The following is a 15,222-nucleotide window of genomic DNA, read 5'->3' on the forward strand; positions in this document are numbered from 1 at the left end:
ATCACAGCGCTCGTCGTGGTAATGCCCTGGCTTCACAGCAGACCTAGCTTTGCAGTACGAGTGGGTGCACTTTACATACTGCACGGTATTGGAATGTTTGGGGTTTAGATCAGTATTAGAAACAGTCTCCAAATCTGAAGAAAGTTCCATTCTCTGACTAAACAAACAAGCATGGGTAACAGATTTGTTTTTTGTTTTTTCTTTCTTTTTTTAATAAGGAATGTTGTCAGTCCTATTTTATTATACGTAATAGAAGGAGGTGAAAAAATCAGTATAAGCACTGTATCTAACCTATTTAAAACTACAATCACAATGTTATCAGAATGCCTTACAACATTGTTTAAATCCAACAAGTAGACAAGAAAGCAACAAATCTATGCAGGGTTTTTTATACATATGGTGAGAAAGTTTGCAAAGTGTTAAAATATATTTTCTGTTCTGTATGTTTCTGGTACAAGGAAGTGATATGTAGAATATTTCTGAACAGAGCCTTGACTTATACAAGCAATAATCGACTTCAAAACATACAATGTATATCTTAAAATATCCCCTAGAGCTGCTCATATAAAGTCAAATCCAGCACTGACCAAAGTTCAGCCAGTTGACTCTCATTGACTCCAGTGGGCACTTGACTAAGCCCGTGATAATTATGAAGTACCTGACAGTCTAATTGTATTCATATGAAAAAAATCACATTGCATAGATTTAAACGGGAAGACATGCAATAACAAGACAAGTCACAGTATAGCAAAACCTTGTTTCTTTGGTGAAACAGAAGCAGATATAAAAGTTACAAAGATTTTGGACTTTCATTCACAAAAAAACCAGACATTCACATTATACACTATACAAGATAATAATATAAATAGAGAAAAGTATTAATTATGTGCATTGTTTGGGGGCGAGGGGTGGGGAATGGACCAGCCAACACGGTGATGCACTGCCACGTTGAACGCGTAAAGGTTGGGTACACTCAGTGGGGCAGTCTCTGCCATTTCTGAAGAGATGGTTGTCTGTTCCAGTTGTCTGGAACCGTAATTACTGTTCCCAACGAGCTATGGTAAGGTCACTCCTTGGGCAGCTCTGCCTAGTAGAAACTGTTACCTGTTGGCTGGATTTCAACTCTTATCCTTTCCCTTTCAACTTTTTGCATCGTATCCCCACACTAACACAAAGGCATAAACCTCCCGTCCGTGTTTGTAATGTTATTTAAAAAGGTATATCATAGGGAACTTACTATTCTTTATTTTCTTTTTATTTTTTTTTCCTTTCATCTTGTGCCCAAAGGTGTGCAAGGCACTTCGCAGAAATAACAGTCCTTTCTATGGAGAGGTCGTTTCAAACGTTACCTTCTACACTTACTGTACACATCCAGGTCAGCCGTCGAGCTGACCAGGGTAAGAAATCACAACAGAAAACTCCTACATACGCACTGCACCAACTACAGCCTATAATCTCCTCGTGCACACACTTCTTTCTAGAAAGCCAAGATTCTGATTCTGCTGTAAGTCACACAGTTCTCACCCATCTAACCGCAAACAAATCATCCTCTTTAGCAGGAATTCTGTTCTCCAGGGAAACAGAAGCTGAACTGAAAGATGGTTCCAAAAGTGGAGCTCAGGGGCTAATACTGCGCTGGTGAGCTCTTTTCATCTTCTTTGCATGGGCAAAATAACATCCAATAAATTAAATCAGTATGGCTTACTTCATTTATTTATGTACGCTTCACAGCTGCAGCATTCATACACAAACATTCATTACTTTATAAAAAGATTAAAAAATGGTTATATATACAAAATTATTTACTTTTTTGATTTTTGTTTGTTTTTTACAAAAAAAATCCCCCAAACACCAGGTCTATCTCCATTTTAGAATGCAGAGACCTGTAATGTAGACCTTGTGGTTAATGTCGTGGAAGTAATTTTTTTTTCTTTTTTTTTTTTTTTTTCTTTTCAGAAGAAGTGGCCCTGGTTGATAAAGTTAATGTATTAGCACTTGGATTTTTACAGGCTCTCCTGGCCATATACAGCTCCTCCATGCAGTCCTTTCTCATGAATGGTGAAGCTGGAATAGAGAGCAGAAAAAAAGTTCCATATTGCAGTCCCTAGTTCATGCTTCATGCCACTTTTATGTGCTCTATCTAAACTTTTCATCACATGGACACAAACTGTACCTTGGATGGGAATTGGCACAGTTCACATCAAAAAAACCACCAAACCTCATGTAACATGTGTGTTTATCTTCACCTGATAATAGCAAATTTCAGTCAGTGAAGTTATTTCAACCATTTCCAGCCTAGGTAAACAACATAAAAACAACATCATAAATGACTGAAGACCTCTGAGGCCATTCTAACCATAAATATGCCTGAAATTAGTGTGACTTTTCATTTTATATACAGGATTTTAAAAACAACACACAATTAAACAACATTTAAATCATCTTATTTACATTTTCATTGGTGCTAAAATCGAGCTGTTTAAATATTGCAGAAGGCTGGTATATATCATAGAATGGTCCACACTGATGGCATATAGAAAACTATTAATCTTTATAGGCTGGAAATGGTTTCCTTTTATCCCCATAAGCACGTCTCCTTTTTTTTTTTAAATTTTCTGATAAACACCATATTTTTGCGAAATGCATTGTGAATGCCGCAGTCCGTAGTTTCAAAACAATTTGATAATACTCCTATAAGTGATAGAAAAGGCACAGAAAGTTACGACTTTGGCTGAAATGGTGGATATTCCCATCCACCATTTAGCTCTCAGCGCCTTGAGTCCTGCCATGTCCTGATCCAGCGATGATAGTGTTTTGATGAATTTAACGATGTTCCCTTTCCTGATGAAGAATGTTTATAGTAGTATTTCTTAGAGTAAGTCCTTTGGTATGTGGACGCTGCAATGAGAAGGAGGAAAAAAGGGAAATTAATTTAAAATTATTTAACTATGAATGGGCTGGCTACACTTCACATTACAGTTGCACTTATTCTCGGTTACTTAGAGGGTTAACAGATGATTGACTGGTACTATGGCCACGTTATGGACACGAGAAGCATCTCTTACACACAGTTAGACCACAGCTGCAGAAAGAATTGGTAGTGTTACCAGGAACCTGTGGATTTCAGGAGCTTTGTAGCAGTGTTGTTTACTTCAAAAGAATTTTAGTGGCTTCTGTAAAAACAGAAGAGGAACATTTTCATTCGTTTTGAAGGCCTGATGTTTTTTCCTACAGATAGAGCGAGCAGTATTGCTGTCATAATCTGTCATACCAGATTTGCACTTCTCTTAAAATATACATTTATTAATTATTAATCTTAGTCTATTGCTTCTGATCCAGCACTGGTTTACTTTCATAGAACTCACGATTCATGCAAGTAATTTTAGGCATATCCCATCTTCCATTTCCTTGACACCGGATGGTTGGAATATGACGCTGGATGAAACCATCTTTGCAGTGATATCTAATGAGGGAGTTGATCTCATAACGGGGTTTCATCTTCCCAAAGGTCTTTGCATTTTCCACAACAGGAGGCTGACCACAAGCAACTGAAAAGAAGACAGAACATAACCGAAAAAGTCAGTTTGTAAATGCACTTCTGAATACCCTACTGACCTCTAAACCCTGGCTAGGATGTCAAGGGACTCAGATTCCCAAGAGGCATATCCAAGTAAGGATACGGAGATCAGTCTTTTTTGCAGTTCCTCAGTCTTGTAGACCAAATACAATAATAACAAAAATTGGAAATCAGCAGATAGTATGGTTAGTATTGCTTTTTTTGGTTCAAATTTGTGACGTAAATTTGAGCCAAAAAGGTTGGCCTACTCACACAATGAGTGATTTTCCCTGGAAAGCTGTAAAACCTGAAAACGAGTGAAGTTACTACAGGCACTTAAAAGAAAGGCCTCATTTTCAATACTTCTCATGTCTTCCTCAACAGTAGACTATTTAAAAGCACTTTAGAACTGATGGATCTGTCAAGACCCAGAGAACATGTTAACAAAAAGTTGTAAATTGTAACTGGGTACAATGGAGCACACACAAGATTTTGGCTGCTTCTTTACTTCCCCCATCTAAAGAGGCAGAGGCAATTCCTAAAGTATTGCTGTATGGCTCCTGGTAACAGGTTTCCTGGAATTACCAGCTCTAACAGTGTATAAAACAAATGTGCTTTTCAGACTCCAGTGGTGCCATTAAACTAGATGGTTTTGTAAAAAGAAGACGAAGACAAAGGTCAGCATTACTTGACGGGTGAGAAGCATGCTCAGCTGAAGCTGAAAACTAACCACACACCAGTGGTCAGCTGCCTGCTCTGACTGCCGACCAATAACCTGCTGCGCGCACACTTCACAGTAATACCATCCCAGGACAGAAGAGTTGGCAGTATTTTCACGGTATGCAAGTAAAACAGCCTGCCAGGTACATGAATGCCTCTTTTGCTGAGACCTGTACCTAAGGAGAAATTTGCCTGGTTTTAACCAAGAGTTTCGGCTGTGTACACTTTTGTGCCTGACTCAAGATCAGATTAGGTAGAGGTGGAATACATGGATACAGACAAAGGATGACTTTCTGAGGGTAACTCCATTGAAGGCTCACTGTACTGGTCACCAGAAATCAGCTAGAATTCATCATTTTAATTTTGTAAAACTGGAATTTAAAGAATTACGCCATTGTTACTAGAAAGTTTGTACCTGTTCCTTTCTTGCAGGTATAGGTAAGGTGATAATTGCATGGTACATCATTCCACTGCCCATTCTCATGCCATATTATAACAACACAGTCTTCTCCAGCAGAAAAGAAGCTGTCTGGTTGGTTTGGTCGCCAGTTCTCATATTGCTGCAGAAAAGAGGAGCAAAACCATTACTCGCAGTGTTGGAGTATATTTACATTCCGTTTTACAGAATAACACACAATATTACCTTTGGTGAAGAGAAATCTCCATTGTTTGATTTAGGCTGTCAAGTACGAACTAAACAAAGCTAGATTTATAATATCGTCCCACTCTATCAACAGATTATCTCAATGGGAAAAAATATTCTGATCTAACTTCTCACTTGCTGTAAACTGATGTCAGGTGAACAAAACAGAGTGACACAATTCAGCACAAACAAAACCTGATCCTAAGTGTGTTGAAACGCACTCTTTCCTACATAAAGAGGCATGGAGTGGAATGCCAGGAAATGCAGTAAATAGCCCAGAACCCTCATTAGTCCATGTCTAATAAACGACAAATTACAGGCTAGCTTCTCAGACTCAAATTATTTATTCTCTGACCTCATTTAATGAAGTCATTCAATGGGATGACGTGCAGAATTAGGTATAAAATAAGTAAAGGTGTCAGAATGTACCCTCAGATCACTGCAGATTGACATTTCCATCAAAAAGGCCTAGGTGGCAGACTGAGCATATACAGCAGCCTTTCAGCTTTAGAAATGATGATCCAAATTCTGCCCTCTGTATTAAAACTGACTCCTGATATGTATAAGAATATGTGAATAAAACCAGCAGCCGGCACACTAGTTTTAGAAGTAGAAATCCGATTGTTGGTATGTGACAAAAAAAAACGAACCTTCAAATGGCTGAAAAATAATAAAAAAAAGTTTCTTAGCCCTGCACAGGGGACATACATCTGGCATATCGATTTGGGCAGGCTCCGTTCTTTGGGATCCAAGCTGGCTACAAGTGGGTCTGCATTTACTTAGCTACATAGCTCTGCAGCTCTCAGCTCTGCATCTACCCAAAGATATGTCCCTACTAAGAGCTGTGGATGCTGGCTGCTGGCAGGCTGTGCACAGCTCCATGCATTTATTCCACTGTAGAATGCACTCTTTCAAGCATTGCTAAGCTCATCATTGAACAATGTCATTTTTGGATGAAAATTAGGGAGGATTCAGTCTGTTTTTTCAATCATTAAGCAGGAAAAATAGAAACAAAGGGAGAGTCACACCAATTGAAAATCTATGCAGTAGTCCTTGGTAGGGAATATATAACCTACTGTCCTTGCAGTCAGCAGAGCTGGGATAATCTTTATCCCATTTCTTCTTTCATCTTGATGCCAAATGAAGCACAGTAATTGGAGATTTGCATAACATTATGTAAAGAAAAGCAAGAGAAGATTTGGGAAACTGCTTTTAGCAATTTGCTTGGGATTTCTGTTGTGTCACTCCAAGAAGAATTTAATGAAGGATAAAAATAGATATCTGAAAGAACTGGAATTCACATAAATGCCAGACATTAACCAGGCAGCTAGCCCCTTGTATGGTCAAAATGACACAGTTTCTACAGTGCTTATATTTTCCTCAGTGCTTACATCTTTCTGTCTAAAGCCGGCCCATATAAATGTCATAAAAGTTTAGCTTTCTATTTTCTTAACTTTATGAAATAACCACTATTAACTGCCTCAGTGAACACATTTTAGAAATAAAGTTGACATACCCCACACAAGTAGTATTTACCTTACAATGAATCAAACTATGAAAGAACTGAGTTAAATACTCAACCTTTTCCTACCACATGTCATCTTACCCATCGCAGGTTTTAATTATCCAAGTAATTTAACAATCGTGGTCTAAATAAATTTCTTCTGCACTGAATTTATTACCTCTAATAAAACATCCCATTTTTAATGTGGAACTAACTTAATTCCATCTCTACATTTCAGTGTTTGATAGTACTAAACTACAATACACACTAACCCATTTACTCAAGTCTAGAATTCAGCATTTCACATTAGCTTATAAATCAGAGTACAGGTTTTGCAAACACAGTAGCCAAATACCACACATATGCGTCAAATGGGATCTGTGGTATGGCGGGCTTCCTGCAACACCTACTGCAAAAAAGAAAAGCAAGCTCTGTGCGTATCTCCTGAGCAAACAAGAAGGAGAACGGGGAGGAAGGAATATGCCCATGCATGGTGTGCATTAATGTAACCCAGAGTGCTCCAAGACTCCTTTTCCAAAAGGGTATTTTGGCTCCTGAGCCAAATGTCTAGCGCCTTTTTACAGCAGAGATGGCTGAGGATGCAGGAATCCAACCAGAAAAGGCCGCGCTTCCACAACATAGAAAGCCACTGCCTGCTAAACCAGGGATAGCAGAGTGCAAGCACACACAGAAGGCTTAGCCTAGCCGAAGGCACTGCCCCAGATACCTGCTCCACCTTCTCTGCATGGGGTGCTGCAAGGCACCTTCAGGTGCACCACAAAGTATAAGGCATTGAAGGAAAATTGCTGCAGGTTTTGCTCGTACTTCCGGGAAGTCTATCTGTGTGTTGCAGAGGCTGGAGAGGCAGAAAGAAGTGATAACCTCTCACTTTCACCTCTGAGTGTCTTACTGCCCAACCCAAGTGAAAAGTAATATTTGCTAATGTAAGTCACGAGTGTATGCATGGTTGGTTACACTGTTCAGATGATGGGCAGGAACTTCTTCATCCAGTCGCATTTCAGAATCTGCCCAGACACACAGAAAAACTAAAGAAAGCAGCCAGGTTAGTGGTAGGAAGCTTTGATCAATAATGTCCTGACAGCAAAGCAAAGACTTCAACAAGGCTTGCAGCTGTTTCTTGTGGAAATGATACTAGAGAGCTGTTTGCTTCCATAGGGATCAGAGTGTGGGAATGAAGGATATTTAATGGCTGTTGGGGGCGTGTGAGCTGAAGGTGCTCAGAAGCTTGCCAGCTCCCACCCTAAGCACATAGACTCCATATGCTCATACTTGCCTTGCCATAATGACTCCAAAATTTGTTTTCTTTGCTGGCAGGGCTGCAGTGTAATGACAAAGGATTATATCTAGGCCCTGCGGTTTATTCAAGAATGTCTGATATCCTCCAGCATGACTTGCTGTTACCTCACATCTGATATCGTCACTGCACGGATTTATTTTGGCTGAATAACTCTGATTTTGCTTGGGTTTAGTGCCAGAATTTCTTAGCAGAGGAAGTTCCAGACTGCTGAATTGCTTTCTTAGGTCTCCACCCAGCTCTTCTGTAGTTTTTCAGTTCCTTATTTAGCCACTGATAATGGGATAATGATACAAAAAGATTCTCACAGTTTGAGTGGAATAAGTTGCTAGACAAATGAACTAATATTTTGCTTTCCTCTTATGGATTAAAGTTTTGCATGACCACGAGCATGATTCTGGTTTTCGCTTACACTGTTGTAAATCAGGGGCGACAGCACTATCTCCAGTAAACTTACATCAGCAAAAAGTTAATGGGAAAGAACCAAATCCCATAAGTCACACACTGATATGTACTGTTTGTTTTCACAGGTATCCTTTACAACCTCTCGTATGAAGTGTGTTAAGTGTAAAGACTTCCCTACTCATGCAAGAAGTGCAGTAAGCATCTAAGATATTCAGGTCGTAATTGTTCTTTTGGGAAACACTGCTCAAAATATCCTGAACAAGATACTCTTTCTGAAGATGCAACGTCATGTAAGATCCTTGTATTTCAATGCATTACTGTCTTTTAGAAAAGTACATCGTACAAAATACAAAAAAAAAAATCAAAAAAACAAAAACTTAATTCCTTGGCAATATGTACCATTCAGGTTTGTTTGGTTTTTAAGATCACGTCCAAAAAAGATCAGCCATAATCACAGAGGAGCCAAAACCTTCTGGCATCGTTCCTGACACCCTGCTTGCTACATTATATCTTCATGTAAACTGTTCTTGTCTCAGCAGACCAATGAAACCGTACTAAGGAGTACTGCGTTTGAATTGATACAGCTCAAGACATCCTTTTGACAACTACCAAGCTTCAGCTGACACCTTTAGCAACACTCTTAGCTGTATCATTCATAAGATATGACTTATGTTTCTGAAAACCTAAATAGATTCAAATGCAAAGTTAATACATGGAAGAAAAGCTGCCACGACTCTTTTAGTCCTCAGCAGAAATACTCATACTGGGGGATCGCACAGAGGGACCTAAAAAGAATTGCCACCTTGTTTTTTAAGCAACACTATCACAACACATGTGAAGTTTTCCCCTGGATTAAAATGCGAAGCATTTCCAGACTGTACATTTTAGCACATATACTCTTAATCATGTACATGACTCAAAATGTAATTCCAAGGAGGTTTGGCCCGCTACACTTTTCTCCTCCAGCCATGAAGCGTGCTTTGCTGAGGAGGCTGTGGAGAGGGAGGTTCAAAGCAATGCCAGGGAGTGAAGGCTGGAAGCACACACCTTGGGCTCAGACAGACAGCACCGCAACAGCCACTCCGCAAAGCTCTCAACATCCATGATGGCAAGACACTTGGGGCTTTTTATCAAAAAATTACTCTTTTGTGTAATCAGACAAAAGCAGGACCTAGCCTTGGGGACAGGATTTTGGTCCCTGTGCATTCATTTGGGAGCCACAACACTAGTCTGTCTTGCCATCATTTCTGGCTGAAGACTGGCGCTCCTGTTATGCTCTTTAGGTCTTTAATCACACTGTAATATTTAATTAATCTTTACTGTACAGGGGTTTTTGTTGAAACCAAAGCCCAAACCAACACATTGGATTTATTTTTTCTAAGAGTTTTCTCTGCTAAAGAGCACTAAAACTTTTCCTGCAGAAAGACGGCGGATGGTCCGTGGGTTAGAGCTGCAGCTGAGATGGGGTTCAGTTCTTCAGGCTTCCTACGTGGCAGTAGACAATGCACTTGGCTGGCTGATTCTCAGTCTGTAAAACTGTGACAATGTGTTCTGTTGCCTCACAGGAGGGGCTTGGATATGGTGGTTACAAAAGCCCACGAAGACATTTTATTAAGTTCCACATTTTGGGGGAGGATTTCCTTATATGGCATTGAATTAACTCACAGCCATAATCTGCCAGTTGGGTGACAGGCTGACTTTTCACACAAATTAAATCTAAGAAAGCTAGGATTATAGCAAGAGCTGTAAAGCAGCTAACTTTATTACCAAGTAACTACTTTTTCTCATTCAGATGGCTGCTAATTAAGCTGAATGGCATAGCCTTCCCATTATGAACAAGATCCTACCTTGTGAGAGATTTCTTATTTAAATTTTCAGATAACCAGCCTTATTTAAGGACTCATTTCCTTATTAATGAGTAATCCACTCAGCTCTTTCGCATGTTTGCACTGCCATGGTGAATCTAAGTAAGTAAGGGTATCTCAGCTTTGTGACACTAATTTGGAAATTTCAGCCATTCCTTTATCTCCAAAAGGCACACCAAGTGGCTGAGATCAATCGCTTGGATTTTGCATTCCAAAATAGTCAACAAGCACTGTGTTTAATGAAGCACAACAAAATAAACTACTGATGCAAACAAAACTTTACTGCTTGACCTCCTTATTGTGTAAAGGCCAACAACCTTTTGTACAAAACTAAGTCTAGGAGATAATTTACCTGAAATACATCTATTCAGATTTACAGGGTTAATGCTTTTCTGTCTGGGAAAAGGAAGCATGTTTTCAGCATGTTTAAATAAGCTTGAAGTACAAATCTGTCTTGGCAGTTTTTGGCACTTGCAATTTCCAATACAATTTTTATTTTCTTTCATTCTGGCTGCTTCCCTATCTAATTGCTTCTTAATGCAAGACTAATGAGGCAAATCAAAAAAACATGGAAAGATGTAGGGATTGGCCGACTGGATCCTCTCTGTGCTGTTTCATCTTAAAGTGAAACAAGATTTCCTGCCTGGTATTTATCACTAAACAAGCGGAAACCAGCACTGCAAAGCTAACTGGCTATTGTCCTTTTTTGCCCCCGTAACTCTGCTAAGAACAGGAATATAGTTTTTTTTCAAAACAGCAGACAAATTCTTAGAAATCTTTATCAGGAAAGTCACTGAAGAAGTCCCTTGCTGTGCAGGTTCTGTTACAATTGGATAGCTTAACTAAAAATTACATCCCACTTTCAGTAAGCCCTGGAAGTTACCCATTTTCATAGATTGGCAAGATCAGCACAAGGTTACAATGAGTATATAGATCAGTTCAGAAAACCCCTATTTGTGGCTCATGCTGTTATATAACACTGGTTCTGTTACATGAGATGCTCATGGGAAGTTTGAAAGGGATTGCATTTCCTTTCGATGATCGGAAAAAAAATCAAACAGATTACTGTGAAGATTTGGCAATGTCTGAAATACTTCCATTAAGTTCACCTAGTATGTAAGTGCATTTATACATTGGGATAGACTAGAAACTACCCTATAGCATAGGCTCTGTTTCACTTAATTTCACCCCAGCCCTGCAAAGGATTTTTCTGTTTAGTTTTATGAATGGGAGCAGTCTGACAGAACTCACCAAAAGCATTCCCAAGATTAAAAACTGCACTCAGTGAGTGCTTAAGCATATACCGCACCTTAAAGATATAGGTGGTGCCCTAAACTCTGTAGGGTAGATCACATGCACAGCTCAGACACATGCTAAAATAACTTGGTGGAGGAGGGACCAAGCTAAGTGTGTTCATAAACCCTTGCTTGGAGAAATTCTAGTCAATTTGAAGACAACTGCTACATGTAAACTTATCTACAAGTACAGATAGAAATCACATGCCAAGATCCTGATATTTTTTGGGCGTTAGTTGAATGGCTTCCCTCAAGCCCTTAATCTGGGCTTTATTTGCATGGGATCTGGGAAACTGGCAGGATTTGGATCAGGCAGGCACCCAACACTCCCCTTTACAGAGTCACACTGTGAGCAAGACAAACTCCCAGAAGGAGCTTTGCAAAAGATTTAATTTGAAAGGGTTTTTTAGTAACAGAGCAGTGGGATGTATTGAAAAACCCTTTGATTACCTATGCAACAGCTTGCAAAAAAAGGATTCTGAATAACATACAGTCGTGTATATCCATGAATATCCACAAGCACTGATTGTCAATTGAATAAGCAGTAAGATCTATGAAAAAAAATTTTTGGGGAAAGAAATCTAAGGAATATAAACAAAACAAGTAAAAAAGCCTAGCAGATGAAGCTGAAACATAAAAGCACTACCAATGCTATCTTTTGGGGGGAGGTGATCGTGTGGTGGAGCAGATGACTTGCTGTTTGACGTTTTTTTAAAACCATGCCACAATATGACAATTTTTCCACGGGAAGCAGAAACCACTAAGGATGGCAAGTAGCTCCCACTAGATGGCAATGTCTACTCACTGCTGAGTCCAGCTACTGACGGGAGTCGTTTCAAAGTAATAATTATACAGAAAAGATATCTCTTCTATTAACTCTTTAAAAGCTAATTAAAGCCAGTGAACTCAACTCCATTAACTTTTATCTGCTCTGTACCAACTCACAGTACCAACTTTCATCATGGTTCACACACTGCATAGTTCTGTTTTGTAGGTATATGGTGTGTGCTGGGCTTTCAGAAGTCAGCACAGAGACGAGTGGCAAAGTGCTGATGAAATTCTATTGCTAATGGGCAAGCGTTTTACTGTGGAGCAAAACTGCGGCAGGATGTTAAATGTAGGGTTGGTACAATACGTATTCTTTGCTAGTCACACTAACGAAATTATATACTATCAACATGACGCAAATTCCATGGGGTGTGACCTATTATTTTTGTGCACAACTGTCAGGAGAGCCACTGAGAAAAGGCAAATCCCGCACTTTGTTACCTGTGTCAACAACTACTGCACGTTTGAAGTTGTCCAAGAGTTCTAGCCCAGAGCCAACCATAATGCGGGTCTGAAGTAACTGCTGACCCCCTTGGTAAAAGTGAGACAAAACCCCACTTTGTCCAAAAGGCCCTCCTTACTGCCTACGACACACTGAACTAAAAGTATACCTGTCATTAATAACATTATATAGTTCTCCTCCATTTAAATGCAGGTCAAATGAGCATCTTAAAAAGAGCCTGTAATGACTGACTGCAGCACAAAACCAAAACATTTGGTAGGTTTAAAATCTCCTTCTCCAAGGATCCTGTGGGACATTGGCACAATGAGCTTTTTGTTTGCAGCTGACTACAGTACTTTTTAGTTTGTTTGCTTTATTTAACCCTCAGAGGCAGGCTCCTTCTCTACAATACTCCATGCCTTTTGAAGGTTTTTGTGTTCAATAAAGTTACTCTTTCTGAGAGGGGTGCAGTTACAGGTTTGATGAAGTTAAAGCATTCTGATTCACTGACCAATAAAGGAAGGAAAAGAGAGGGCTTTGTTTTTGCCAGAATTAAACTTCTGGTTTGTTTCACGTTTTTTTTTTTTTTTAATGTAGCTACCTAACATTGACAACCTGGGGTCCAGCATTGCAAAGCACAAAGCTTAAATGCTCTTACACCGAAGGGAAGAAAAACTAACGCAGAGTCCCTGGACAGTTTTAAAAGTGGCAGTATGCCCCATTACTTTCTTAGCTGGCAGCATTCTCCAAGTGACAGACAGACTGGCCACAGACACTAGCCAGCTCCTTATTACAGCACTAATCTTATGTAATGGGAGTGAGCTCACCGCCCTACAAAGCACTAATTATCAACAGCATTTTCCAAAGGATATGAATAACTCCCCTTGTGAGACGGAGGCCCAAGGCACTACCCCAAGTAGCTATATGCGCTTAATCCATAACATGAATAGCTCCAAAGGATTCCTTCACCACTGTGCCTGCTCACAAGGGTCCTTAACAGTGAAACGCCAGCAATCCAAATACAATGGAGAAACTGCCAAAAGCAACACCAGATTTTTTCTGTTTGGATGGGTGTGCTTTACAGCTGTAAAAGTTACTATTCACAGAACTAAGTGAATTATTTAAATTCAATTTCCCTAAGATATTTTCAAATGTCACACTGTGTTCCCTCTCCCTCTGATCAAGCCAATTATTAAATGTCTCCACTGATAATGTAAGTTTTGTTATTATGTAGTTCGTATCACACCATATTTGAAGTACGCAAAGATCCAAGTAGGCATGGACAAATTCCTCTTTTCACATAGCTGTGTGAGTATTTAGGCCTTGCTTTCTTCTCCTGTATCACTGTGATTTCCCAGATGTCTATGGTTTTATTTCTTAAAGATTTTTATGTGGGATGCAGATTGTCCACGGTTCAACCTTAGAGAGTTGTTCACTATCACAGAAATACTGGGAGAAAAATCTACAGAAAAGTACAAGAATACTTTTGATTCTGTATTTTTTTAAATGTAAACAAAGTCTTACTTATAGGCATTTTCATTCCTGTGTAGAAGGTAAATCAGAGGAAAACTAATGCTTTCCCATACCAAATGCCAACACAACAGCCCTATAACTACACTGCAACAGAAGAAAAGCAGAGCTAACAAAACATGCTCTTTAAAACTCTGTTTTATTTTCCTCTGCCTCTTGCATCTGTCAATGGAATAATACCTGAAATGTCTTGAGCAGAAATTTGCTTGATCTTCAGGAAGTAATGAATAATGAAGCTCTAAAAATGTTGGGGTGCTGTGAGTTCTCTGGACACACTTCAGTACCTGCTCTCACTACCTCCACCTTTGTGACACATTATCTGAAGCTAGGGATGAGGCTGATACGCCAAAGTTTGAAGCTTACAAATTCTCTTCCTACTGGTCTGTGCAGTGTTGGATGCTGCTGGTATGCCAAGCCCATGCTTGTGGCAGTGGCCCCATATCTCCAGCTCTAACTGAACTTGCACCACAAGTAAGGATCTAGGTTTCCTGAAAGAGCATTCACTTTTTATATTGTACTAACACAGCTGCAATCAACTCTTTTCCCTTGGTATAAAAAGGGAACAGTTGCTGCTGCCAAAGTATTTTTCATGTGGCCCATGAACTCCAGAGCATGAATCCACCTCTCCCAACCACCGGAAACACTGAAAAATTCTTTCTTTCAATAACAGAAAAAAGAAAAGAAGAAAAAGAGAGAGAGCAGGAACACATTGTAGATGAGAAAAGATTGCTTCCTGCCATACGGATACAGTACAGCAAATCAGAACAAATTAGAATCGTATGGGTGGCCAGCAATGGATTCTGCAGTTTAGTATAATTATAGCTTATTTTGTTCTGCATATTGGACAAGGTAGCATCAGCTTAGCCAAGGAGCTCCTTTGAAGACATGTTCTGAGATTAGCCAAAAAGTTCCTAATTTGTTTTTTAAGGAAATTACAAAAACAACAAATATAAGCAAATTGGCCTGGTCAGTAAAATCCAGTATCATGAAATATCAGTTACCTGGAAAGTAATTTGTTTATGTAAAAGTAGCACCTGGACTGGCAATTAAACTTTAGGGCATGAGAGGTATGACCCAACTACTTTATTCATGTTATTTTGCACTTTTCAAGCCTAGCCT

At 39.4% G+C, this 15,222-nt stretch overlaps 1 protein-coding gene across 1 annotated transcript in view; it reads right to left on the reverse strand.

Annotated features, from left to right (window-relative positions):
• Positions 1 to 254: 254 nt before the first annotated feature.
• The window catches only part of VCAN (versican), a 113,948-nt gene continuing 98,980 nt past the window's right edge, over positions 255 to 15,222 (reverse strand). The window contains exons 13-15 of the mRNA XM_075411446.1: positions 4,692 to 4,836; positions 3,366 to 3,548; positions 255 to 2,898 (exon numbers count right to left, since the gene is read on the reverse strand). Coding sequence (XP_075267561.1) covers positions 2,768 to 2,898; positions 3,366 to 3,548; positions 4,692 to 4,836 — 459 coding nt within the window. The 3' untranslated portion in view covers positions 255 to 2,767. The remainder of the gene's footprint in view (positions 2,899 to 3,365; positions 3,549 to 4,691; positions 4,837 to 15,222) is intronic.

The sequence above is a fragment of the Opisthocomus hoazin genome, chromosome Z (assembly GCF_030867145.1).
Source record: "Opisthocomus hoazin isolate bOpiHoa1 chromosome Z, bOpiHoa1.hap1, whole genome shotgun sequence".
Lineage (NCBI taxonomy): Eukaryota > Metazoa > Chordata > Aves > Opisthocomiformes > Opisthocomidae > Opisthocomus > Opisthocomus hoazin.